Source organism: Letharia columbiana (assembly GCF_014066305.1).
Source record: "Letharia columbiana isolate WasteWater2 chromosome Unknown Sc0000030_s1, whole genome shotgun sequence".
NCBI classification, from domain to species: domain Eukaryota; kingdom Fungi; phylum Ascomycota; class Lecanoromycetes; order Lecanorales; family Parmeliaceae; genus Letharia; species Letharia columbiana.
This window is the reverse complement of record NW_023501073.1, coordinates 91961-117005: the sequence shown is the minus strand read 5'-3', so window position 1 is coordinate 117005 and position 25045 is coordinate 91961. Positions and strand designations below refer to the sequence as shown.

At 49.4% G+C, this 25045-nt stretch overlaps 10 protein-coding genes across 10 annotated transcripts; 7 read left to right on the top strand and 3 right to left on the bottom strand.

Moving 5' to 3' along the window:
• Positions 1-2376: 2376 nt before the first annotated feature.
• On the top strand, positions 2377-3347 carry HO173_008328 (uncharacterized protein; the record flags this gene model as incomplete). Its single annotated transcript, XM_037310228.1, has 3 exons — positions 2377-2445; positions 2499-2871; positions 2920-3347. The coding sequence occupies 3 exons, from the start codon at positions 2377-2379 to the stop codon at positions 3345-3347; spliced, it is 870 nt and encodes a 289-aa protein (XP_037162814.1).
• Positions 3348-5171: 1824 nt separating this feature from the next.
• Positions 5172-6293, top strand: HO173_008327 (uncharacterized protein; the record flags this gene model as incomplete). The annotated part of the gene is made up of 1 exon (XM_037310227.1): positions 5172-6293. One exon carries the CDS (start codon positions 5172-5174, stop codon positions 6291-6293), a length of 1122 nt encoding a protein of 373 aa, XP_037162813.1.
• Positions 6294-7051: 758 nt separating this feature from the next.
• Positions 7052-7815, top strand: HO173_008326 (uncharacterized protein; the record flags this gene model as incomplete). The annotated part of the gene is made up of 2 exons (XM_037310226.1): positions 7052-7339; positions 7462-7815. 2 exons carry the CDS (start codon positions 7052-7054, stop codon positions 7813-7815), a joined length of 642 nt encoding a protein of 213 aa, XP_037162812.1.
• Positions 7816-8099: 284 nt separating this feature from the next.
• Positions 8100-9340, top strand: HO173_008325 (uncharacterized protein; the record flags this gene model as incomplete). Its single annotated transcript, XM_037310225.1, has 2 exons — positions 8100-8271; positions 8373-9340. The coding sequence occupies 2 exons, from the start codon at positions 8100-8102 to the stop codon at positions 9338-9340; spliced, it is 1140 nt and encodes a 379-aa protein (XP_037162811.1).
• A 1133-nt stretch (positions 9341-10473) lies between these two features.
• On the bottom strand, positions 10474-14539 carry HO173_008324 (uncharacterized protein; the record flags this gene model as incomplete). Its single annotated transcript, XM_037310224.1, has 7 exons — positions 10474-11103; positions 11268-11568; positions 11641-11993; positions 12049-13243; positions 13323-13515; positions 13565-13595; positions 13658-14539. The coding sequence occupies 7 exons, from the start codon at positions 14537-14539 to the stop codon at positions 10474-10476; spliced, it is 3585 nt and encodes a 1194-aa protein (XP_037162810.1).
• Positions 14540-14761: 222 nt separating this feature from the next.
• On the top strand, positions 14762-16165 carry HO173_008323 (uncharacterized protein; the record flags this gene model as incomplete). Its single annotated transcript, XM_037310223.1, has 7 exons — positions 14762-14806; positions 14958-15072; positions 15126-15176; positions 15234-15274; positions 15324-15753; positions 15807-16096; positions 16148-16165. The coding sequence occupies 7 exons, from the start codon at positions 14762-14764 to the stop codon at positions 16163-16165; spliced, it is 990 nt and encodes a 329-aa protein (XP_037162809.1).
• A 1341-nt stretch (positions 16166-17506) lies between these two features.
• HO173_008322 (uncharacterized protein) lies at positions 17507-18624 on the top strand (the record flags this gene model as incomplete). Its single annotated transcript, XM_037310222.1, has 2 exons — positions 17507-18023; positions 18137-18624. The coding sequence occupies 2 exons, from the start codon at positions 17507-17509 to the stop codon at positions 18622-18624; spliced, it is 1005 nt and encodes a 334-aa protein (XP_037162808.1).
• A 307-nt stretch (positions 18625-18931) lies between these two features.
• Positions 18932-21049, bottom strand: HO173_008321 (uncharacterized protein; the record flags this gene model as incomplete). Its single annotated transcript, XM_037310221.1, has 2 exons — positions 18932-20632; positions 20693-21049. 2 exons carry the CDS (start codon positions 21047-21049, stop codon positions 18932-18934), a joined length of 2058 nt encoding a protein of 685 aa, XP_037162807.1.
• Positions 21050-21466: 417 nt separating this feature from the next.
• Positions 21467-23415, bottom strand: HO173_008320 (uncharacterized protein; the record flags this gene model as incomplete). Its single annotated transcript, XM_037310220.1, has 4 exons — positions 21467-23014; positions 23068-23154; positions 23228-23274; positions 23337-23415. The coding sequence occupies 4 exons, from the start codon at positions 23413-23415 to the stop codon at positions 21467-21469; spliced, it is 1761 nt and encodes a 586-aa protein (XP_037162806.1).
• Positions 23416-23767: 352 nt separating this feature from the next.
• HO173_008319 (uncharacterized protein) lies at positions 23768-24629 on the top strand (the record flags this gene model as incomplete). The annotated part of the gene is made up of 3 exons (XM_037310219.1): positions 23768-24032; positions 24228-24511; positions 24561-24629. The coding sequence occupies 3 exons, from the start codon at positions 23768-23770 to the stop codon at positions 24627-24629; spliced, it is 618 nt and encodes a 205-aa protein (XP_037162805.1).
• Positions 24630-25045: the final 416 nt, after the last annotated feature.

Below are 25045 nucleotides of genomic sequence, written 5' to 3'. Positions count from 1 at the left end.
TTCTCGTATTATACTAAGTATTTAGTTACTATAAAAATATTAATCCTTCTCCGTTCGCGTATTTTAACTTATTTTCAAGATTTCGTTCTCTATAGCCTACTTTCAAATTTTTATATATTAGATCTAGAAGTACTAGTAAATTTATAAATCTATATTACCCCTCGCGTAAGTATAAAATATAATATTTATCATCTAAAATTAGCGTAAGTTATAGACTATAGGGGCTTATTTAATTAATATCTTCTCCGTACCCTTTTTAAATAATTAAATTACGAAATATTCGAATTTAATAGCTTATTCTTTAAGTATTTACGTATATTCTTCTCTTATTATAGAGTTACCCTTCTTATTACGATAATATACTTCGATATAATTATTATTAATTTATATACTCCTTAATCTCTATTCTTATTTAATTATTATTCGAAATTAATCCTATTCTAGTTAGTCTTATTATATCTTTAATTTATCGTTAAGATAGAAAGAATATAGAACGATATAGGCGTTAACCTAGATTATAATAAATATTATATCTTTTAATCTATAGATCTAAATACGAAGCTCTTTTAGCGACTAAAAACGTTCTTTAAGATAACTAATTGCATACTCGCTTTTAATACGAATCCTCGATAGATTTAAATTAAAAATACGATTCTCGCGTACATCGCTAAAAGGCTTCTTATAAGAAATTATATATTATATTTTAATAAAATATTTAACGTCTATTTAGATTTATTCCCCCTTCGTTAGCAGCTTTATATAATTCTAAGCGAGTCGTATAGCGATAAAGTAATATATATTATAACGACTTTCTACGAAACCCGAGACATAATCGATAATCTTAAGATTCGGAGTGTTGATTATTTAGATATTTATAGAGTAGTTACTCTTACGATCGAATTAGATATTATTATATTAATAAGACCTCTAAAATATAGATATAAGAGTCTTATCGACTATATATCATCCTTCTCGCTATACTTCTTTATCTAATTATTCTTCTATTTAATCCTTTATATACTCTCTTTCTAATTCTTTCGCTAGCTATTAAATATAATCTCGTTATAGATTACTATTAAGAATTACTATAATCACTCGACGAGTAATAATATCTATTATTCTATATTCGATTCCTGCCTATATAGCCACTCGCTAAATCGATACTTTATTTCTATATATTTTAAATCTATCGAAAGTAATAAATAACTGCCGTTCCACGGGTATTTACTTCGATTTATATTTAGAGTTATTATAAAACACCGCTATTAAGTCGAATCGCTCTATTAATTTATCGAATATCTAAGAATTTATATAAGCGTACTATCGAAAGAGATTCGATCGCTTATACTTTCATTTTAAGTAGATATCTAGATTCGCTAATATTTTAACTATAGAACGACGAGACTTTAGAGTACGTTTTCTAGTCGTATTTAATAATATCTATATCACGAAATCCGTCTCTAAGTTAGACGGGCTAAAATCGCTACTATTTAAAGTATTATTAATTATCTTCTTAATAAGTAGATAGCTAATATAGGCGTCTATTAAAGCGCGTTTAGACTTCTTTCTAGTTATAACGCCTATAGAATCAGGCTTAATAAGAGATAGCGTATTATATATATAGAAGGCTACTCTAGAACGTATAATAGAATACGTAATAAGTAGCTTATAAAGTTGAATAGCAGGTCCGGAGTTGCTATTCAAAAGTCGTTTTTTTTCTGCTTATCATAGGGCTGAAATAGGGCTGCAGGGGTAAATAAGTGACTTATTTCATAAGTAGAAGTAACTTGATAGCCCCTAATGTCAATTGAAAAATTTGCATCTTTGCTTCCTTCCTGTCGCTTCCTATCCTCGCCTACTTTCTTTGCTACTTTCTTCGCCTCTTCTCATGTCTCAGAGCGCTTTAGGAAGTCTGGCACTCCCCGGCGTGTTTGCCTTGATCTCATATCTCGCCTATGGATCGCAATTCCTTTTTCGCCACATTGAGCCCCACGCATTGGAACAGAAACAGGCATTCATCTTCAATGCGCTGGTTGCTTGCGTATGGATCACCTACGCTCGAGCATGTTTCACTAATCCTGGATGGGTACCGCCTGCCTGGAATTCCAATCACTCGGCTTCTGAGCAATCACCGCCGTCTAAGAAGACGCTAAGATGGTGTAGAAAGTGTGAAGCGTTGAAGCCGCCCCGAGCACATCACTGCAAAATTTGTCAAAGGTGTTCAAGGGTCTCATCTCCTGCAAATGATGCCGACATCTGATGGAAGCCTGCAGATGTATCCCGAAGATGGATCACCACTGCCCATGGACTATCAATTGTGTCTCTCATCGTACCTTTCCTCATTTCCTCCGCTTCCTATGCTATGCAACGGCATCAATGGTATACCTCGAGTACTTCATCTACCTCCGAGTAGCTGTGGTCTGGACAGGACGTAATCTTCCAAGCGTATGTCGGTATAGCTGATCATGCTCTGGTCATTACTTATCAGACCTTCTCAGTATCTCGGTCCTACTCCCACGCAGCTAGTCTTCCTGTTCATATTCCTGATTGTAAACTCGCTCACTTTGTTCGCTCTTGCTATCCTTCTGGCTCGTAATATCTGGTGCTTGGGTGGCAATGTAACAACAATTGAAGGATGGGAGATTGAACGACATCAGACGCTCGTTCGCCGAGCTCGGGTCCTGGGAGGATATCTAGATGGCCCAGACGGCATGAGAATCAAGATTAGGAAACAGGAATTCCCTTATGATATTGGAATACTTCAAAATATGAGGCAAGGAATGGGCGGTACTCCTTTGCTTTGGCTATGGCCGTTCACGGCAACACCATCAATCGAGTCTGGCCTGGACTTTGAGACCAATGGCTTTGAAGGTACTGTGTGCTCTGAAAAATATAATAATGCTAACATGCTATTGACAGATCCCTCTATGTCGTGGCCACCCCCAGACCCTGACCGGATGCCAAGGCTTAGCAATCGGCCACCTTACGAACAACCGTTTGTCTACGATGAAGACTTGTCGACGACTCAAAACAACGTTGACGCATTTCGTAGAAGACAAGAGGAAGACCTAAAGCGATATGACGGAGGAGCCACTACTTCAATTCGGCGCCGACCTTTCCATGAGCGCTACAGGAATGGAGGCCATGATGAGGCGTCCTTTGCTTCCCAGGCAGTTGGATCCGATGATTTGGCAGGCGGTGAAGAGGTTTGGCGAGATTCAGAGGGAGACAGGTTGGATGACTTCGGCGTTGACGAGGATGCCGAGTTCCATGACGAGGATGACATACCGTTGGCCGAGTTGCTCCGCAGACGACATGAGCCTGCCCATTATAGTGACGGTAACTGAGGAGTCGACAGTTGCCTGAATGAAGACCAAGCCACTTGCGGCCTTAGATACGGAATTGAAAGATGCTACGTTGCGGGTGGCAAGCTATCTCACGCCTAAATCATGCGGGGCACGGAAAGCATCAAATCATCTTCGTTACAAACGAAGCTTATGGCCGTTAAGCCTTCACTATTTGCATCATGCGGGGTAGCGACTATGTACTTGTTGGGTAGCATCGATTGCATCGGCAGCAACCCTGACGCACGGACGCTCATGCGTGTCCCCTGCTTATTAGTTCTAGAAGATCAATGGCTGCCACGCGAGCATGTGCATCGATATGCAGGTCATATACGGACTACATTAGCCTGTCTCCTTCGTCGATCCGTGCCGAAGCCCGACAAGAGGATGAGTGAAGGCCCGACTGTCTCCGAATAACATAACACCCCCCGATGCAGGTTGCTCAATCGGTGAATCCAGTCCTCAGACAGCGCTCAACACAATTTTCCGTTTTCTAGCGTGGGGCCCGAACAGATAGGCACCTGCTAATTCTTCGGAACGAAGCAGGCACGAGGTCCAATGCTCCCCCAATCAGGGCTTTGAAAGCTTTCAAGTCGGACTGTTTTACTTTTGCCAATTTGCATTGAAGCCCGAATATTTCCCTCCTCGCATGCTCACAGTCTTCAATTGTCCATGATCCCAATTCGTACTTCCGTCGGGTCCAGACCCAGACCATTGGATCTTCTTATGAGTCAAATGACCGACGTTCTCGCGAATGGACGGTGACGGTCAATTCAATTGCCCTGATGGCCACGGCATTTTTTTGGGGGGGGGGAAATCAAAGATTTTTTTTTCCCCGAGATCACAGCTAGGCACAGGTGACAGGTGGCGTTCCTGCCTCAACAGCGGAAGGTCCCGCCGCAGACCCCCACGCTCGGCCAGTGGTTTCGCCTCATGAGCCCGGCAGAAGGGAGTCGAGAAGCCCATGCGACCCTTGGGGCTCTCCCATCTGCGGTGCTATCTCGTATCTCAGTCCCTTTCTTCCGGCAGGATCAATATCTCTTCAGTGCAAAAAGTAGCTTACATGTACCTAGCAGATTCCCAGACTAGCCGATAGTGCGGTACTTTAGTATTCGCCTGGCTTGACAGCTAAGCAGCTTGCAGAGTAAAGTAATAAATGCCCTGGAAATGCAGGAGACTACGAGTAGTAGTTGGCGATCAATCACCAAATTCTCCGTTGATGGTAAGGCTTAATTCCCACAGCGCCCCTTTCCCGGTGAGAATAATGGAAATATAACCAATCAAGTGAAAGGATTGTGTAGGCTATGTGTGGGATGCATGTGGGGTCCGAAGCGTTCCTGGGATTTCCGTGGAACGGTTGGGGAAAGAAAAGAAAGAAAAGAGAGAAAAAGAAAAGAATTGCTCCCCACAAGACTTTCACCTCACTCAGATGTGACAATTGGAATTTAACCGCCTGAAAATCAAGCTGACGTTCCAAGGACTCTGCTCCGAGCTCTCTCTCTCCTCTCCTCTCCTCTCCCTTCCCTTTGATGTGTATCAGCTTATTACTGCATTCCATTTCAATTCCCACCAGACTTCACCTTCTTAGCCTGTTGGACCCCCACTCTATCCTAGGGCTTTATCCTTGTGCTCGGACCTCTTTGCTGATCTCCATAGTCTTTCTCGACCACAAAAACCTGACCATCGTGTATGGATAATTATGGAACGTCTCTTTAGCTTTGTACATGTCATGGATTCCGATTTCTTCCCCGTCCTTTGCAAATATCTAGTTCCCAATCAACCTCCGCTCCTTTTCTTCTCATTTTCGTCTTTTTTCCTTCACCCAAAATGTCTCCTCACAAAACTGCTTCGCCTGCCGGCAGTTGTCATCAAGACGATCTGCAACTTCCTTCTGTCTCTCTTCTTGCCCGACCAGCGACACTGACCCACTCAATTTCTTCCGAATCATCCTACAACCCATCTCCCCGGAGCGCATCTGTTTCCTCGCTGGACGACATGCCCATCATGAATAGACCGTTGAGACCAGGTGTATACGTGCCGACGGTGGCATTTTTCAAGAACAACGAGGATCTCAACCCCGATGCGATAGGAAAACATGCTGTGAGACTCGCCAAGGCTGGTGTGGCTGCGATTGCAACGCAAGGTTCCAACGGCGAAGCAGTACATCTCACCCATCAAGAAAGACAACAGGTCACTCGCATCACACGCAAGGCTTTGAACGATGAAGGATTTGACTCCCTGCCAGTCATCGTGGGCTGTGGCTCGCAGTCGACTCGCGAAACGATCGAGCTTTGTCAAGACGCCCTAGCTTCTGGAGGCGACTATGCCCTAGTTCTTCCTCCGTCCTACTACAAGCCATCCCACAAGCCAGACACGATAGTCGGATTCTTCAGAGATGTTGCCAACGCATCTCCCATCCCCATCATCATTTACAACTACCCAGCAGCGGTGGCTGGCATCGACCTCAGCTCGGACGTAATCAGCGAGCTCTCCAAGCATCCCAACATCGTTGGCTGCAAGCTCACATGCGGAAACACCGGCAAGCTGACTCGGATCGCCGCAGCCACAAATGCAGCCACACCCGCAGATGCCGGCTCCAGTTTCATGTGCATGGGCGGTTCTGCAGACTTCACTTTGCAGACGCTGATTGTCGGTGGATCTGGAGTCATCTGCGGGATCGGCAACGTTGCGCCCAAAGCCTGCGTCAAGATCGTGGACCTGTTTGCGGCCGGGAAGCTGGCGGAGGCTAAAAAGCTGCAAGCTGTTGTGGCCCGTGGTGACTGGGCCGCTATTTCTGGAGGCATCGTAGGCACGAAGAGCGCGTTGGATACGTACTTCGGGTACGGAGGCATCGCACGCAGGCCTTTGCCTCGAGTGACCAAGTCAGAGGCTATAAAATTTGCCAGTGATTTCAAGGAAATTGTGGAGTTGGAGAAAAGTCTGTCATGATGAACGTGGGCGGTATTCTGTGTCCTTGTTCTCGCAAGCGCTTTTCGTAAAATGGCGTACGAATGTTTAGCGATAGCCAGCCATGCTTAGATGAACTTGACCTGTCAGACCATGCTGTTTTTTTTCTCTTTTTCTTTTCATCATATCAATTCCAAAGTATCTATATCTATTCTAGGATCTGCGAGGAAGTACTCGTAGGTGGTCTGCGCGTAGTCGGTTCGGCCCTGTCAAACTTGCATATTTACCCCAGACTACCTTCTTTTGCCGCAGCTCTTCACCACTCACTGGGCGGCACACACACACCACCTTCCCCACCATAATCAATCACCGTCCCCACACTAGTCAGGTACCATCTCCACGCTTGACCACAGCTGTGCGCTTCGATCGAGCTTTCCCGCCCAACAAAGGGATTGATCTATCAAAAGATCAAGACAGTCTAAAGTTCTCAAGAAGCGCGCCTTCATGACGAGCCCAACCAGAATTGAACGGTTCACAAAGATGCCGCTCGCTTCTAGTGCGTCTTAGCCCTACGCAACATCGAGGCAGCGACTATACACGCCATGCAGCATGAGCGCTGACCCTCTTGCGATGCCCGTCCTAAACTGGTGCAATCTTTCCTGCTGCAGCTTTCTGCGTCGCAGATGCGTACGGCGATGCTATAATCCAGGTCCCACCCTCTTCAAGCACGTGTTTTACAGGAGAATAGAAAGAGTAGGAATACAGCGAAGGACCAGGGTTTCCCGGCAAATTCCGCGAGAATGCGTCACTGGCTCCTACGCGCCGCTCCATTGCTGGCTGCCCTTCTCGGGATATGGACTCCGCTGTCTTTTGCTACGCCAACGCTTCGCAGTAGCATTGACCCAGCCATTCCTATCGTTTCCCAGCAGCAGCAGCAGCAGCAGCAAAGCGGACCTCAAGCACTTTCACTGTCTCCCGCTTACAGACGTTCTTCTCCCTCAGTAACTCCTACTGCCATAGGAAAGCGCGATGGCATCCACATCCAGGAGCTAAGTTCCAGCTTCCTCCTCCATTACCATGTTTTCACGGTAAGTGTTCTCTACAGATCTCCTCGTCACAAGACATCCCTTCAGGAAACGAGCGAAGCCACTTGCTCCTTCGTCTTCCCATACATCCAAAGGATGCTGAATACCGAAACTAATTCCTCCAGACATTTGCCCCTTCCTGGCCCACCGCATCCCGGCTCGCAAACTTCTGGTTCCAACTCGGAATCCAGCTCCTCGAGGTCCCGGACCACTATTTCCTCTCAAAGGTTATACAATTCAGCTCGGGACCGCTGCAGCTGGAACTGTTCAATGCGAGTGATGACACCGGTGGTATCCCGAGGGAATTTATCATTGCGTTGGCGAATGCGATGGTGGGGTATACTGAAAGGGGCTTTTGTGGGGTGTTCAATGCGAGGATTAGCAGTAGGGGGAATGGAGAGGGAGGGCCGAGTGAGGTGGCGAAGTTGTGGATTACTTTTAGGATTGTTGAGGGATTGGGGGAGGTGATTGGGGTGTGATGGTGGGGTATGTAAGACAGTGTGGAGGGTTGGCGTTGTTCTGCATATGGAGATCGGCTATTGACGGCTGACAGCGGAGGAGATATTGTGGTAGAGCAGCTTCCTTACCAAACATTCTCGTATTGTAATCATATTCATCTGAACTTGCGCTTCAAATTGGACATATTCACCTCCCTTGCCCACTTTCTTGAGCACCTCCAACAGATCCCCAGCTACTCTTCATCTCAGCGATTGATAACCAAAGCCCCACCTTCCGCCTCGCCCAGCTGGCTTCATCCCTCACCATGGGCGGTGGTCCCGACTCGAAGCCCGAGCATCTGCTCGTCATCCTGCCCTTTAAAGAACCGACCGAGATATTCGACAGGATCAGGAAGAACCATCCGAATATCAAGATTACGTTCAAGAGCTTGCTCTTCACCAGCACGCCGTGGATGGGCGAGGAGGATATACCGAAAGGTTTGATTGACCTCCCCCTCTCTTTCTCTTCCGCCTCCGCCTCCTGCTCCTCTCAGTAGCTGGGTGTGATGGATGATTGCTGAATGCTATGCCCGCTGTAGAAATATACAAGGATGCTACCATCCTCGTCACACTGTCCGCTCTCCCTCCGAGTCCCGAAGCCTGCCCCAACCTCCGACTCATCCATTTCTTCTCCGCCGGCACGAATCACATCGCGAATTCTCCAATCTATACAAGCACCTCGATCCCGTTGACCACCTCGTCGGGCATTCACGGCCCCCAAATTGCGGAATGGGTCATCCTGACCGCGCTGGCCCACTCGCATCACTACTCCTTCCTCCACACACTGCAAAAGAATCGCGAATGGGACAGAGCCAAGAACATAAAGGCCTTGCAGAGTTTGAAGGATAAAGCAGGCCAGCGACTAGGCGTCCTCGGCTACGGCAGCATAGGTCGCCAAGTTGCCCGCGTAGCTCGCGGCATGGGCATGGATGTCATCGCGTACACAGCCTCTCCACGCACCACGCCAGAATCGAAACACGACAAAGGTTTCATCGTCCCCGGAACCGGCGACCCAGACGGCTCGATCCCGGAAGCCTGGTTCAGCGGCCTGGATAAGGTTTCTCTACGCAATTTCCTCGCGCAAGACATCGATCACCTCCTCATCAGCGTTCCTTTGACGAAAGAGACAACCCACTTCATCGGCGCCGAAGAATTCGCAATCCTAGGCAAGAAGAAGAACGCTTTCATATCCAACATCTCCCGCGGACAAATCATCGTGCAATCCGACCTCATCGCCTCCCTCAAAGCCTACGACGACAACGACCCATTAGACGGAGGCGATGGCGGAGGCGGATTGCGAGGCGCGGCGCTGGATGTGACGGACCCGGAACCGCTGCCCAAGGACGACCCGTTGTGGGAAGCACCGAACTGTATCATCACGCCGCATATCAGCGGGCTCGGGGAAGCGTATGTGGATCGCGCGTTCCAGGTGTTGGAGGTGAATCTGGACAGGAGGGAGAAGGGGGAAAGGATGATCAACGTTGTCGATAGGAAGAGGGGCTATTGAGATGCTGCTCTCGGATCAAAGTGCGAAGCACGGGTGATTGAATGGTCTGGACCGTAGTGGAAATCATCTAATGAATCATGACTCTCTCTCTCTCTCTCTCTCTCTCTCTCTCTCTCTCTCTCTCTCTCTCTCTCTCTCTCTCTCTCTCTCACACACATCTACCTACAACGCTCCCCAGAACCCGCGTCCCACAGGCTCACCACCCCCAGACCATCGCCGTCAACGCCATCCAATCGCCTCGCACACACACACACACACACACACACACACACACACACACGCCAGGGCAACGAAAACTCCACCCCTCTCCTCCAACCACCCGACCCACCTTAAAATATACACGTACATGTCACCATAAAATATATACATGTCACCATAAAATATCCACATACATGTCACCATAAAATATCCACATACACGTCACCATAAAATATCCACGTACATGTCACCATAAAATATAAGTACACGTCACCATAAAATATCCACGTACATGTCACCATAAAATATCCACAAACATGTCACCATAAAATATCCACGTACATGTCACCATAAAATATCCACATACATGTCACCATAAAATATCCACATACATGTCACCATAAAATATCCACCTACATACCATAAAATATATACACGTACATGTATTCCACCAAAACCCTACCCCCAACATGCCACGTGTACAACTTTCCATGCGCGAGGGTTGTAACGGGGGTGTGGAAAAATCCGGGATACCTCTTCGTGGGGGAAGGGGGGGATGCTAGATTGCTGGTTGCCTCTGTCTGAGAAACGAGGGGTGAGGGCAAGACGGGACGGGAGCGAGGCGGTTCTTCTTTACGCACGTGGGGGGTTTTGAAGGGGACGTGTCCCGCGGTGTCGGTGGCAATGCGGTTGATTGCCTTCTGTAAGGAAACATCTGAGCTGAGCAGAAGAAGAGCAACACTTCCCTTCTTTTCCGGGGGTCCAAGGGCAATGGTCCCATAGCATTGCCACGAATATGGCCTACTCTTTCTGCACACTTGGACACTTTCAAGTATTCAAAGGGTGCAAATCCCAAAATGCTATGGCTAACTTCGGTATTTACCGTCCGTACAGGAAGAACCAAGCAGAACGAGCCACCAGCGCCAACCACAACGCTACTTGTACTGCGTCTTCTTGCGAGCTTTTAGCGTGATTTCACTACTCGCATTGCGCACTAACTCCCTCCGTGGCTCAAATCGATTGACGTCTTCCTCCGGCGAGGTGACCCGACTAGTCGACCCATCGCTGTCTGATTCATCATCATTGGCCGTATTAAAGGTGAGGAGATCGAAAGGATTGACCTCAAATTCGCGACTCAGACGGGCCACATTCTCGACAGTAAGCGCAGGGATTGGGGGCTTGATTCGCATTGATGAGGGAGTTGGAGGCATGGAGATGCTCAGCTGGCGTGGGTTGGGATGGCTGGCTACCATGAGTTTTTGATCGCGAAGGATGATGGCTTGTTCGTTGGGGGCCAGACGCTGCATCATGATTTTGCTCTTTCCAGGATCTGTTGCTTTGGGGTCTTTCGAGACCGCAAGTTTTTGATCATGCTCGCTACTTTCATAAGGATCGATTAGCTCACTGGTAGAGGCAGAGCTGGACGCAGTACAGATGCTATCATTGTCGATGTGAGGGGTTGGAAACGCTTCTCGGATGCGCGATCTTCGTTTGCCTTCGACGGCCCATTTAAGAAGCATCTTTTCCAGCGTCTTGCCTCTGACAGGCTTGGCGAGGTAGTCATCCTATATCGAGTCTGACATCAGCATCTCTTCTCCGAAGCAAAAGTTTCAGATACAAGACAGGCTTAGGGAACATAATAAGGTTCTTCCTCGCGATGCAGGTCTTGCGACCCAGACTGCTGTGTCAAGGAGGGGACAGCGCGCCTAGTGCTTCCAAATGAACATACCATGCCTGCTTGGGTGCACTTTTCCTTGTCGCCTTGAATAGCGGAGGCCGTCATAGCTACTATGGGAAGGGTCCGTATGCTAGCAATCGCTGAGTAAGGGCTATGATGACGGATGAGATGGGTGGTTCGATAGCCGTCGAGGATGGGCATCTGGCAGTCCATGAGGATAATATCCGGTTTTGGGTGAGTCGTGCTGGGAGCTTCTAGCAGATAATCGAGAGCTTCCTTGCCATTCCACACCGCGTTCACGGAGAATCCGAATTTTCTGACTGTCTTGAGAGCGATCTGTTGGTTGATAGCACTGTAACAGGCAAGTAAGCAAGTTGATTCATGAGCACAATACAGCACGCGCGAGATGGAAATTACAACATACTTGTCCTCCACGACCAGAACATGAACATGCCCACGGTCGATCTCCCGCTGGACCGATTCCTCGTTTGGATCTTCTCCAGGATGCATCGGTCCTAAGCCAGTGCCAGTCCTACTATTGAGATGATCTGGTGGAGCCACGTTTTGCTGGAGACCTCCATCAACACTTTGCGCGTCAGAAAGGCATCCGGGTATTGAGGTATCCCAACGAAAGCTCTCTGGCACAAGTCTTGCATCCCTAAGGGGCGAGCCAAGCGTTGAAGATCGCGGCTTGTTGAATGGTATCCAGAATGTGGTTGTTGTACCCAAGCCGAACTCCGATTTCAAGTTGATATCGCCATGCATTAACTCGACGAGCTAAAACTTGTCAGCGATTTCATGCTTTAGCTACCGAGAGCAACATCATTCGTACATTTTTGCTGATGGTCAATCCGAGCCCGGTCCCTCCAAAATTCCGAGCCGTGCTGGAATCGGCTTGACTGAAAGGTTTGAAGAGCCGTTGCTGCACTTCCTTTTCAATTCCAATCCCCGTGTCCTCCACAGTAAAGAGAATCTCAATCAAGTCACTCGTCTCCTTTTGACTTTCGACCGTCAACTTGACGTAACCCTCCGACGTGAACTTGATGCTATTGGTCAGTAGGTTGGTGAGTATCTGCCGTACGCGGCCTGGATCTCCCATCACTACCAGATCCTGCTCAATATCTCCTTGAACATCGCTTTCGAAGTGGATGTTTCTTCTCTCCGCGGCAAAAGACAGCATTTTGCATACGTCTTGAACCACGACTGACAGAGAAAAGGGGATTTCTTCGATGTCCAATCTCCCAGACTCGACTTTGGAGAGATCCAAAACGTCGTTGATGACGGTCAAGAGACCATTCGCTGATCGTTGAATGCTCTCAGTAAATTCTCGCTGCTCTTTGTCAAGATATGTATCCAGGAGAAGCTCTGACATGCCGATGACCCCTGCTATTGGTGTCCGGATCTCGTGTGACATGTTGGCCAAGAACTGACTCTTGAGTTTGCTTGCCTCTTTGGCAGCATTTTCAGCGGTGGACAACCTGATATTCTCCGTTCCCTGGGACTGTAGCTTGTTATCTCTTTCCTTGAGTTCGGTAACATCCATGCTGATTGCAATCAGCCCATCAATGTATTTTTCATCGCTTCCTCCGCTGTCTCCCTTCTTCATACCTAGAATCGGGGAAAATTGTGTGCGATACCATCGATTCTTATCGTCTACCTGGTGCTCATCGCTCCACTCCTTGACTCTACCGTCCAAAATTGACCGAATCAAATCCGCAAATATATCCCTATCCTTCTTCTCTTTGTGTTCGCCGAAGTACTGGACGACGTTTTTCCCAATGGCTTCTTTCATAAATTCTGGGCTTTGATCCTGCCACATGAGCTCGCCTTCAAGGAATGTGATAGTACAATCCCGGTCGATCGCCCAAATGGTGACCCTTGAATGTTTGATCACGTTGAGGAATTGTTCTCGGGTTTTCTTTGCTTCCTGACGGGCTTCGACCAGGTCATTGATGTCTGTATAGGATCCGAACCATTTTATGATCTTCCCAGATTTATCCCGCAATGGCGAGCCCCTGGACTGCATCCTGTGAAGTTTTCGGCGTCAGCCTTTCGTTGTTCAGATAAGAGGACCTGGATTTTGGCATCGACGAGAGTCATACGTACCAGCGCCATGCACCATCATGGTTTCTGAGACGGAATTCCATCACGTAATCATGACCTGTTCTTAGGCAATGAACCCACTCTTTGAGGTACTGAGTCAGATCATCTGGATGACACGGGATCCGATCCCCAGGCATCCCGATCGATTGATCCGTGGTCAGACCTGTATAATCGTACCATGAGGGAGAAAAGTAGTCTTATGACGCGTAAGCGCAGGAATCTAACGAAGGGTCTGAATTCCATACCTATAAGTCCCCCTGGAGTGGTAGTCCATAGCTATTGTCAGAGATTAGCATCTTTCTCAAGTACCTAGGCAATAACTAGCTCAGATTACATACCATTTGAGGTAATGTTTCACATATTAGTTGGAATTGCTGTTCGTTCTGTTCATTTTGTTCGCTCTGTGCCTTAAGCAACTCTGTGTACCAAGTCACATCCTTGAATGCACAGACGGCAGCTTGGAAGTCTCCAGTCTTCTCGTCGTAAACGCATCGGCCGACAGTCTCAAAGACTTTTTGCCTCGCTTGAGAGTCTATGATTCCAATCCTGAGCCTGCTAAAGGGTTGCTGAGTCCGACAAAGCTTCACAATTGGCCATTCGTGTTGTTCCAATTCTCGATCAAAATCCTCCGTGAAAACGATGTAGCGAGAAAGAACATCACCTGCGTCATCGGAGACTGGATCTGTATCGAAGCGCATCATCCGGGCCACTGCTTTGTTGGGTACGGCTATACTTTGATCTTGCCACAGAGCAAGGACAGGTATGTCTGTTGCATCAAGCATAGCATCTTTCATCCGCATGAGCTTGTCGTTTTGGGAAAGACCAGGTGTGATGTCTGGTTTTCCAGGCGTATCAGGATCGTTGTTGGCAGATACTGGGAGTACTTGCGGTTCAATAGGTCCCAGTTGGGAAAGCAAAGACAGGCGGGAAGTGGACGATAATGGTGGAGCTTCATCCTGAAACGGGACAGTCGAGGAGAGCAGAGCAGCACCACATTGCCAGCAATGAGTGCTTATGGGAAGATGTGCGTCACCATCATGTCGGAAGCCGGTGGGGGTCTGAGCCCAGGTATCAGATCGGCTCCGAGTTCGAGGGAGAACAGGTCGCCCTTCAAGTCCGGCCCCTGACAGAGACTTCTTTAAGGTAGGGTAGGAAAGCAACCCTTTTGAATGCGCAGATGGTGATTTCGGTGGAGATGTAGAGGGAGGGTTCGACGGCATGTCTATGACAGTGGGTGAATGCCTCCTCTGTGGTCTCCAAGAGCCATACAAGGCTGTGCGTAGGTGTATGCTGCCTAGGTAATAGCCAAAGCTTAGTAGCGGGCGTGGTTATGATCGCAGCGCAGCTTAAGAATTGCAGGAAAAAACGAGCGTCTTAAGAAATAGAAAATGTCCCATTACACATCCGTAGTGTCTTCAAGGAAGCTTTTGTGGAAATAGAAAATGTTACCGGCGAAGGGCCGCTACTGCTGTGTTCTCTACACAGCAGTACATATAGCTCCTGCCTGCCATAAGCTCTTACATACTCGGGATTCTCGCTTGATATTAGTTTTAATTCCAAGAATTTGTTGCGATTTCCTCATACTCGAATACCGACATCTTACCTTATATCCTTAATCTCCGAAGCACTTTATCTTAGCGTGATTTGGCGCGAAAGGTCGCGAAGCGCGGACAAACACCAAAAACAAAGTACTCCACTCTGACAGCGACCTGCTTTTCCAACCTGCCTCACCATCTTCAAGGTAGCGTATTGCGTGAGTATCTGTTCGAGCGTCTGCTAGCCCATCGAGACTAATTTATCAATTAGAGCAAAGTGACCCTCCGTCTCGAGCAAGGAATCCTCAGCTATCCACCAAGAGTATGCGGCTTTACGGCACAATCGTCTATCCCTCCGTATGCTGACGATGAACCATAGTGCTTGAAGCACGGTTGGAGCAGGCCAACCTGCTGAAGAAGGTAGGCCATACTTGTCTAGACTCTGAATATATACTCAAGCGGCCTCTAGGTCGTCGACGCCATCAAAGACCTCGTACAAGACTGCAACTTCGACTGCAATGACTCCGGCGTTGCCCTCCAAGCCATGGACAATTCCCACGTCGCCCTCGTCTCCATGATGCTCAAAGCCGAATCCTTCTCTCCTTTCCGCTGCGACCGCAACATCGCGCTAGGCATCAATCTCACCTCGCTCATGAAGGTGCTGCGATGCGCGCAAAACGAGGATATTCTAACATTGAAGGCGGAAGATGCGCCAGATGTCGTAAACTTAGTATTCGAAAGCAGCGAGAGTGATAGGCTGAGCGAGTATGACATTAAGCTTATGGATATCGATCAAGAGCACTTGGGCATACCTGAGACTGAGTACGCGGCTACAATTACGATGCCTTCGGCGGAATTTCAGAGGATCTGTAGGGATCTGATGGCCTTGTCGGAATCAGGTTTGGTGACACTTGCAGCAAGACGTGTATCATCCTGCTAAATTGTCTCAAAGTTGCCATTGAAGCTACAAAGGACGGCGTCAAATTCTCCTGCTCCGGCGATATTGGCAATGGAGCTGTCACCCTTCGAAGCCATACCAATGTCGAAAAACCAGACCTCAATGTCGAGATCGCCCTCTCGGAACCCGTCGCTCTGACCTTCTCCCTCAAGTACCTTGTCAATTTCTGCAAAGCCAGCGGCCTCTCAAGCACAGTCAAGTTGTGTCTGTCCAATGAGGTGCCGTTGCTCGTTGAGTACGGTTTGGCATCCAATAGCTATTTGAGATTCTACCTAGCTCCGAAGGTAAGATACTGTGTCCTACCCACTCCCGGAACCTGCTGATCCGGTGTTTAGATTGGTGACGAGGAGTGAAGGCTGGATCTGGGATGGAAAATAAGACAACGCTGTGGCATAGACTAGAAGTCTGCGTGGCCGTATGATGATGAGGATCCGCCTAGGATAGGTATTTGATGTATCAACAATTTGTGGAGGACTTCTAGTGCATGCAGAGCTAAGGGATGCTGCCTCGCGAATTCAAGTATTCAAATGCACAATCTGACCTTTTAGCCTCACATTTCGCAAACGAGCAAGAAATCTTCAGTCATCCAAGGCCTCGGGCTCTTTGCTTTATTATGCACAGATATTTGAGACCTCCTTGAGCCGTTTGGCACTCTGGGCGGCTGTCTTGGTAGTAGGCGCTTACTCGTACCACCGGCACCACCGGCAATCATCCCTGCTACCAACACCCCCTCGACACTCAATCTGCTGTTTCATGTTTACTATTTCCCATTACGTACGATGCTATCGCATTCCCGACTTACGTCAGTAGGACTAGGAGACATGACGGTCAACCAAGGATTCGTACGAGCATGAATTGCTCGTTCACTCCTCTCGAACACTACCTACCGTATTTATTGATGCTGAGAAGCCTGCGGCCTGGGACCACAATAGGGAGCCTCTATGTGCAGTTGTTTCAGATGATCATTCGCTGGTGCCATCGCCGCTCACCAACGCTCCAGATGCCCACCCTATTTCCAGCAGTGAAACAGGACGATGTTGTACCCAAACCAACATCTCCAGGCTAATCGGATAATAGTGCCGAAATGCTTCGGAGTTTCCGGAATATGCTCGTCAACAGATACTCTCAATGAGAATGATACCTCCTTTGCCCACGCTAGGTTCCGTTCATCTCGGACACGATGAGGCCATGTTTTGCTGGCCCGAGCCGATGGTAGTGTGTATCAGAATAAATTCTCCTTTGTGTACGATTTAGTTGAAACGAAACCATCAATATTGGTACTCGATGGCATCGCATCTAGACCGCAATTGAAAGGGACACCATACTCATTCGAGGAAAGCATTTACTACCATGGTGCGTTCTAGGACAGTCAAGGTACTACTGCTGCTCCAACACCGGTACTTCGAGCGACAAGGAGGACTCTAACCCGACCATATTGCCGGACTTCCATGGTGCATCCCCACGGCTTGTGGGATCTAAGGATAGTGTGTCAATACGAGCATGTCCATGCCGTCTATATAATCCAATGTACCCCCTGGTGCCCGAGTATGTAGATACACAACCTCAGTGAGGAGATCCCAATCATTCTTTGACAGTCATCAAATATTCCCTTCTTGATCGAAACAGCTAGACGCTGCCATTGACCTCTCACATTCTCTTCTTTCAGACCCCAAAAGCTTGATCATTCTCTCGATATGAAAACTGTTCACCATTTTACCCTGCTACTAGTTGCTCTCGCAGCTCCGTCCCAAGTCTTCGCCGCGCACCGTCCCTCCAACTTGGGTTCCCCTTACTACAATCCTCCAAACGGTCAACCAAATGGTGGCTGGACACCTCATGGCTGGAGCCCCTCCTCAACAACAACAACTACCTCAACCCCAACCACATCGACGACCACGACCACATCATCCGCCACCGCCATCGCTGCCGCCACCGCGACCGGCACCTCCTCCGGCGACTCCAGCTGTGACGGCTTCGCTCTCAACTTCTCAGGCGATCTCAGCTACGATTATTGGCTCGGCGGATCCTTTGGAAACGAAACCGGCAGCCTGAGCGACACGAGCAGTTTCTGCTTCCCGAACGGAAACTCGGGTGGCAGGGTCAACATCGGCCAATTTCCCGACCCTGGCGACGGGGCAATGTTGACCGGCAACAGCCTCGTAGAATGCGACCCGGTGACCGCCGGCACTCCGGGTTGCGACGTCTCTTACGGTACATCCTTCCCTCCGCTTTTCACCCCCTTCCCTTCCCTTCCCTTCCCTTCCCCTTCCCCCTTCTCCAAATCCAACATGCTGCACGCTGACCACAATCTTCGCCGCCCTCAGTCGACGGCTTCTCGGTCGGCATCACCTGCACCATGGCCAACGGCGCCAACTTCCTCGGCGCCCCCGGCCCCATCGGCTGCGCGTCCAACATCCTCGCCGCCTGCCCCTCCGACCAGCAAGACTCCACCTACAACGTCTGCGGCAACCCGGGCTTCGACTCCGACGCCGCGGTCACGGACCCGTGGACGGACTGTCTGGGCACCCCGACCAGCGGGGCGATCGTGTGGCCGGACGGAGACGGGTATTTCTATCTCGATCCCGACTTGTTCCCCGTCGAGTGTACGGTTCACGGCGCGGGGACGGTGGGGAAGAGGGCGGTGGATGGATTACCCGTTGCCGGGAGAGGTGCGGGGGATGTCGCCGTTCGAGCGAGGGATGGCGCGCGTGGGCATGCGCGTAAGCATGCTGAGGCTCATGTTGAACGGTCGAGGAGATCGGGTGGGCATGCGAGGGGGTTGATGGATGTGACTGGTGAAACGAAGCTTTGAGAGCTTTGGACCGGTGTATTTGTGCGAGTTTGTATATATACATGTGATCTTTTTTTGAAATAGAAGGCTAGGCTGGATGTATCCGCGGGGCTGGATCGCTATCTCTACGATGAGGAAGATGTTGCAGTCATGGATTAGACGTTTCTGCAATCATCGCATTACCTAGCCTTGGAATTGCTTTCTGCGCCGCGAAAGGTTGCTTTGTCTGCGAATGGCTCGACAAGCTGAATTAGGAATTTTGAGCAGGGTAATATCACCCCTGCATCTTTGGGAACGTCCGATCGCTCGAACGACAACATTAATTTCATTAGCTATGCCACAAAAGCCATATATACCACACCATTGCGCCAACCCCCACATTCAACACGCTTGATCTGAACTCGTCGTACACGACCATCAGGCCTTTTCTCCGCTTTCGTCTCGAAGGCTCGTCTAACGCACTATCATTCCATGTCCTGTTCACTGCAACTCCTTGCGGACTCTCATCCTCAGCCTCGTCCTCGACGGTAGGAGGCTGATAGCCGTAACCGCTTCCGGGAGTCACATTTCTTGGCCCGGCTGATGGTCTGACTGCAAGGCCATTTTGGGAAGAGGTACTTGATGAGCTGGCGTGGGATGGTGTGTCTTGCTGTTTCGTAGGGGCTGGCTTGATCTTAGAGAGGGGCAGAAGGGAGCCATTGGTGTTACTGGTAGCTGGCGTTGGACCATAGGCGATTCTGACTGCTCGAACGAACAGCACGACGAGCGTAAATGCTAACAACAAACCATAGCGGATGAAAATCGAAAGCTGGTCTGGTAGTAAGCAAAGGTGACTCTGTATCGTAGACGATTTCGAAGCATCCTGGCTGTTAGCCTTCCCCTCCTCATCCACAGGGTTCCATAAGCTCAAGAGCAGGAACCCAGGCTTGCGAACACCCATGGCCCAAGATATCGACTTGACGGTGACTTCTCGTATACCGCCATTTTTTGAGGTGTAGCCTCGATGAATGACATCGCAATAGTCGTGATCGTCTCCCGAGAAAATGTGAGATACGTCTCCTACAAGCTCCACCAGCTCCTTTGATATTTCGTGGGTGAGGACGTTCTGATACTGTACGCCTTGCTGTATAGCGATCGCATTTGCATCATCCTTCTCTGGCGCTTCGCCACTGTCGGTTCTGGATGGAGGATAGCGCTCACGGAGAGGTCCGCAGGGTGTTCCTGGAGCTCGGTATAGTGGTACATGGGTCAGGATGATCGAGGGTATATCTGTACTCTTCAAGGGGTCAAAGTCCAGGGGTATAGTCCAGGCGCGAGGCTCTTCAAGATCTATGACGTCTTTATTCATGATTTCGTTCTCATTCTTCCCATACCGCACTCTTAGTTCTCGAGCAATGGTTCGAGCTTTCTCCCCTTGAGCAGTATGTAGGAACTGTTCCACGGGGCCCCAGATGTCTTTGTTCGATTCATCTATCCCCTGGCTGCCAGTAGCTGGATCGGGTTGTCCCTTTGCGCTCAGTGAGACGGTGTCCAGAGACACGAATGTGTGGTTCCCAACAATATCTATTCTGTTCCCATTTCCGAAATAGGCCTGGAATCTCTTTCTCACGGGTAATCGTATACCATTTCCAAGCCCAAGGTCATGATTGCCGGGAAGTCCGGCCACCATCTTTCGACCATTCTGACCCTGTCCACCTCGTAGCCAGGTGTTGAAGAAAATACGGGCGAATCTTTTATACTCCTTCAACCAGAACCTATTGTCGTACTTTCTCCATCTCTTGTCCACGCTTTTTCCCCCTTCGGCTTCACCTGTCGACCACTCTCGTCCTCCATCGAAGAGATCACCTAGAAAGAAGACGGAGCCTGGAGCCAGTATACTCTGGATCTGCTGGAAGGACTTGCGAATGTAGAGATCAGTGTAGCGGACTGTGAGCGTAGAAAGTGGCCAGGGGCGTCCGGGGTAGGTGTGGGGATCGACGAGTTGAGGATCAGCGATGAGCGCGACGTGGTGGGGAGTGGATGTAGCGGGCTAATGATTCGGTCAGCGCCAATTCTTCTGCTCGAATTTTGGGGAAGGAATCTGGCATACCCAGCTTTCCCAGTTGCTCCAGGCGCAATTTTCCACGCTGTGCCTGAAGACGACCTCTTCGCCCCACCAAAGCACCACCCACCAGATGATGATCAAGGCAAGTGGTATGCCGAGCAGGTCCCTGGGCCTCCATGACCGTAGCATCCCTACTATTCCCAGAGATCGTCTCCATATTTCGTTCCAATTCACGCGCCTCGGCAGCCTCGAGCTTGAAGGGTGCCCTTGAACGGGACCATTCGGTAAGACGGGTATGTAATTACCCAAAAACGAAGGCAGCTCGTCCGAAGTGCGACGCTTCTTGCCCGCTTGGTTGATCAAACCATTGCGCAACGGGTGCCCGTTCTGGTGAGAGGTCATACTGCAATCGTCGTCGTACGAGTAATACCGGTCATTGTGAGATTTGAGGCTCACAAAGTGCCTGAAGAAAAGGACTTCGAATAGATTGCCAGTTCGACGCCCTGTAATTCAATGAGCCCGAGGACACTAAGCTAGATGTTGGTCGCGAGTAAATACGAATTCAGCCCTACGAAGCGACAAATTGGTATGTCAGATCCTAATACTATACTCGTAGGTGGAGTTCTTGAATTCCAATGGAGATTCGCAGAGGGAATTTCCCACAGATTGATCGGGTACTTAAGAGTGTAGAGTGAGTAAGATGCATGATGCTAATTGAATGAAAGAGCTCGTGAGTCCAGCCAAATGGAATCATAAGTATGTACATCTTCTGAAGCAAAGCAAAACCCCACTTCTAACTCGCCGAAACGATATGATACATCAATGCGAATGATCCTCCTCGTTATGCATGTCGGCCTCGACCGTGCTCGGTGCACAGCACTGACCGCCTTGGTCACATTCATCGCCGCAATCAAGCAGGCAGGCCTCGGGCTCACTACGCATGCTGGCTGCTTTACTGCCACCTTTGCTTCCTGCTTTCGGTTTGGGCAAGCTAGAGTCTTCGTTGTCTGAGTGCTGTGCGGAAGTATGCCGGTGTTCGCTGTCCAAGCAAAACTCTGGTTGTATGGTAGAGGAGTGAATGCCGTATTCATGGAGGCAGCGACGGACTTGCCTGGCAAGCAACATATACCGTTTCGAGCCTTCGCCTTTAAAATCGAATTCGACCTGTACATGTAGCGAGGCGACCACTTTGGCGTCGCTCAACTGCCATACGTGTAGATGGTGACAACTCAAGATTCCCGGAAGCTCTTCAATGTCCTCCTTGATGTTATCGACACTGATGCCTGCCGGGACGGCTTGGAGCAGAATCCGTGATGCCGCTTTACATAGCGGAATGGCTGATCCGAGGATGATAAGGGTGATGATAAGGGAGATGGCTGGATCTGAATAAAATCTCCACGTATAGTCCGTGAGCCAAATGATGAGAGCAGACCCAATAACACCAATATTCCCAAGAGCATCCCCCATGACGTGTAGGAAGACACCACGCATGTTGAGATCTCCATGCGATTGTCCGCCACTACTCGTCTCCTTTGGCTGGTTGTGATTATGGTTATCGTGCCACGAGTCGTGACGGTCGTCAGATTTGTGCTTGTGAGAATGTCCGTTATTGTCTGCATGCTTGGCCGAGCCGTTGCTCTTAGCATGCTTAAGAAGTGGCGAGCCCTCTGTCGGCTCGTGCTCATCCTCGTCAACTGCTTCTTCTCCTCCGGACACACTACTCCCCTCCCTGGATTCAATGTCTTCCAATCGACTTTGCGCAATGATATCCTGCCTGAAGCTCGCAGGATGGATATGAATGTCGTCGACACTGGAAAATCTATTTCTCGATCCTCCGCTGTTCTGACGGCGACGGTGTCGCGTGCTGCTAGCACGTGATTTTCGGGTGGACAGAGGCGACGTGGACCCTTTGACAGTTGAATCGTCCTCATCGCTAGGTGTAAACCCATTGGAGCTTCGGCTTAGCTGATCTTGAGGCCCTTCTCTTGCTGCCCCCGCGGACTTTGGCCACCCAGCAATTGTACTTTGCGGCAATACGTCTGCCACGTTCCCGCTCTCATCTGCTACCGCTTGAGTATGCTTCCCACCAACAGTATGGCTATGTCCTTCCTCAGCAGTAGCAAGCTTATCGGCTCCACCGTGTGAGTGGCCATGACCGCCTCCGTGACTGTGACCATGCTCATGGAAGAGGAACAGGCCGAGGATATTGGATAGGAGGCCAAAGCAACCAACGATGAAGACTAGTCTGGGATTTGAGACGGTCTGCGGTTCGACAAATCTCTGAATGGCTTCCAGGAAGATAGATAGACACAGAGCGACAAGGAAGACTCCATTTACAAGAGCACCTAGTGTTTCGGCACGTTGCCACTGAACACCTGTTAGATGCTTTGTAGAACAAAGGCCAATGGAGCTAACCATACCCCATATGTGTACATCTTCGAGCTTGCTTTTTGATGTGCCACTTTGACCGCCCACAATCCGACACAAAGCGAGAGGACATCGTTGAGCTGCAGCACCTCGGAGATTAGTGAAGAGTTCCGTACGTGATGTGAACATGATAAAAGTTGTAGCATGACCGACCATATGAAAGGAATCTGCAACGAGGGCCAGTGAGTGTACGGCATAGCCTAAGACTTCATTAGCTTTGCCATAAGCAGAAGCGCCCGATTTCGCCAGGACCCAAGCTCACCAACGATGAGCTCCAACAGGAAGAAAGCCGAGTCGATTGCCAGCAGTATGATGATTCTTGTAGACTTTGATAAAGCCATGGTGACAGATGCCGTTCGCCAAAAAGCGCCTTACTCAGGTCTGAATAGGTTCTGGCGGCAGTGACTTGTCGCTCCTCTCAATACGGTCTCAGCGTGCTCGTAATCTTGTGTTCGGTGCGCGGGGCATTGAAATCATATCACGTACACGCTGTCGCAACCAAAATATGATGGCTGGCTGATTGAATGGAAGTTTGATGACGAAGGTTGGTGTTTTACAGGAGAGCCTCACATTGCGCTAGGAAATACTCCGCTTTTAGAGTTTAGACACAAACATCACAATCACTTTCCTGGGACCTGCAGCATTCATCACCCTCTCTTTGCCCACAGGCGTCAACCGACTTAGACGAAAACAATGGCTTCTTCTCCACCAGCTTCGCCCCTGGAGCAGTGCCTGGAGCACGGCGGCGACTCGAATCGAGAAGCCACCGAGATGGGAGACTATGCCGAAGTGTTGCGCAGAAGCAGTGTCTACATTAATTCTTCTGCACAAGGGCAAGGTGCTGGTGATACTATACCGAACGGGGCCTACTTTACGTCTACGCGGAGATCACTGGCAAAGCTGTGGCACCGACAAGTCAGCGCCACCGTGCCACACGACGCATGTAGAGATCATCTTGGTACGCATATCTTTTCTTTCGCCAGGCTCGAGGCCAGCCGCTCAATAATCAAAGAGCTTTGACATGTACATATCGTAAGATTACGCGTCTACCAGTACTCGTCGAAGTTGTCATGTCGCTTCCTTCGCAATCTGCTTTCAACAAGCGTTTGGTGGAAACGTCGGCCAAAAATTTACTTACTACCCCCTTCACCAGCCCTCGAACGCACTTTTCTTGGATACCTGAGAACCTCGTTGGCTCTGTCAATGATTTCTGTGATCATTGCTCAGCTTTTCAGGCTTGAACACGCGCAGAATCCAAATAAAGTATTTGGTTACTTTACTTTGAGTCTTCCTTTGGCATGTGTCTGCATTGGAGCAGCAATCGTTGTCCTGCTACTGGGAGCATATAGATTCTGGCGGCAGCAGAACGCTATCCTGCGGGGGAAGGTGCATGCGGGAGGTTGGGAGTTGAATGCGATTGGCTTGACGATAGCTTTGGTATGACTGCCCCTCGGCCGCGGCAGCAGGTGACTGATACGATCCTTAGCTCGTGCTCACCTTGTTCGTGCTTCTTGTCGCTGTCGACTCAAGGAAGGATTCTCTGGATGCAACTTGACTAGGTGCATTCAAGCGAGCGATTGCCGGCTTACGAGGTACTCCGCGCGTGTGCCGATATTCAAAGCCATCAAAACACACGCTGCCCCGCATTATGCAAGTGGTGCTGTCTCGTACCAATGGCGATCCCCGAAGAAGCCCGAATACCGCTCATTCAGACCAGACTCCTCCGTCTTTCTTGCCATGTTGAAGACGGAACAGACGAAGAATAGAGAGGCCTTCAAGTTGCCTTCGATGACGGCGAATTGTATTCTTGCATGGCGGAAGCATGGGAAACAAGGCCATTGCTGCCAGGACACGCCTGAATGAAGCCGCATGCAGATGCAGGTACAGGCAGCTAGCGTGTAGAAAATCGGAGGTATTGTGGGGCATCATCAGTGAGGCTTGCATTTACTTAGATCAATTTGGCTCCACCGA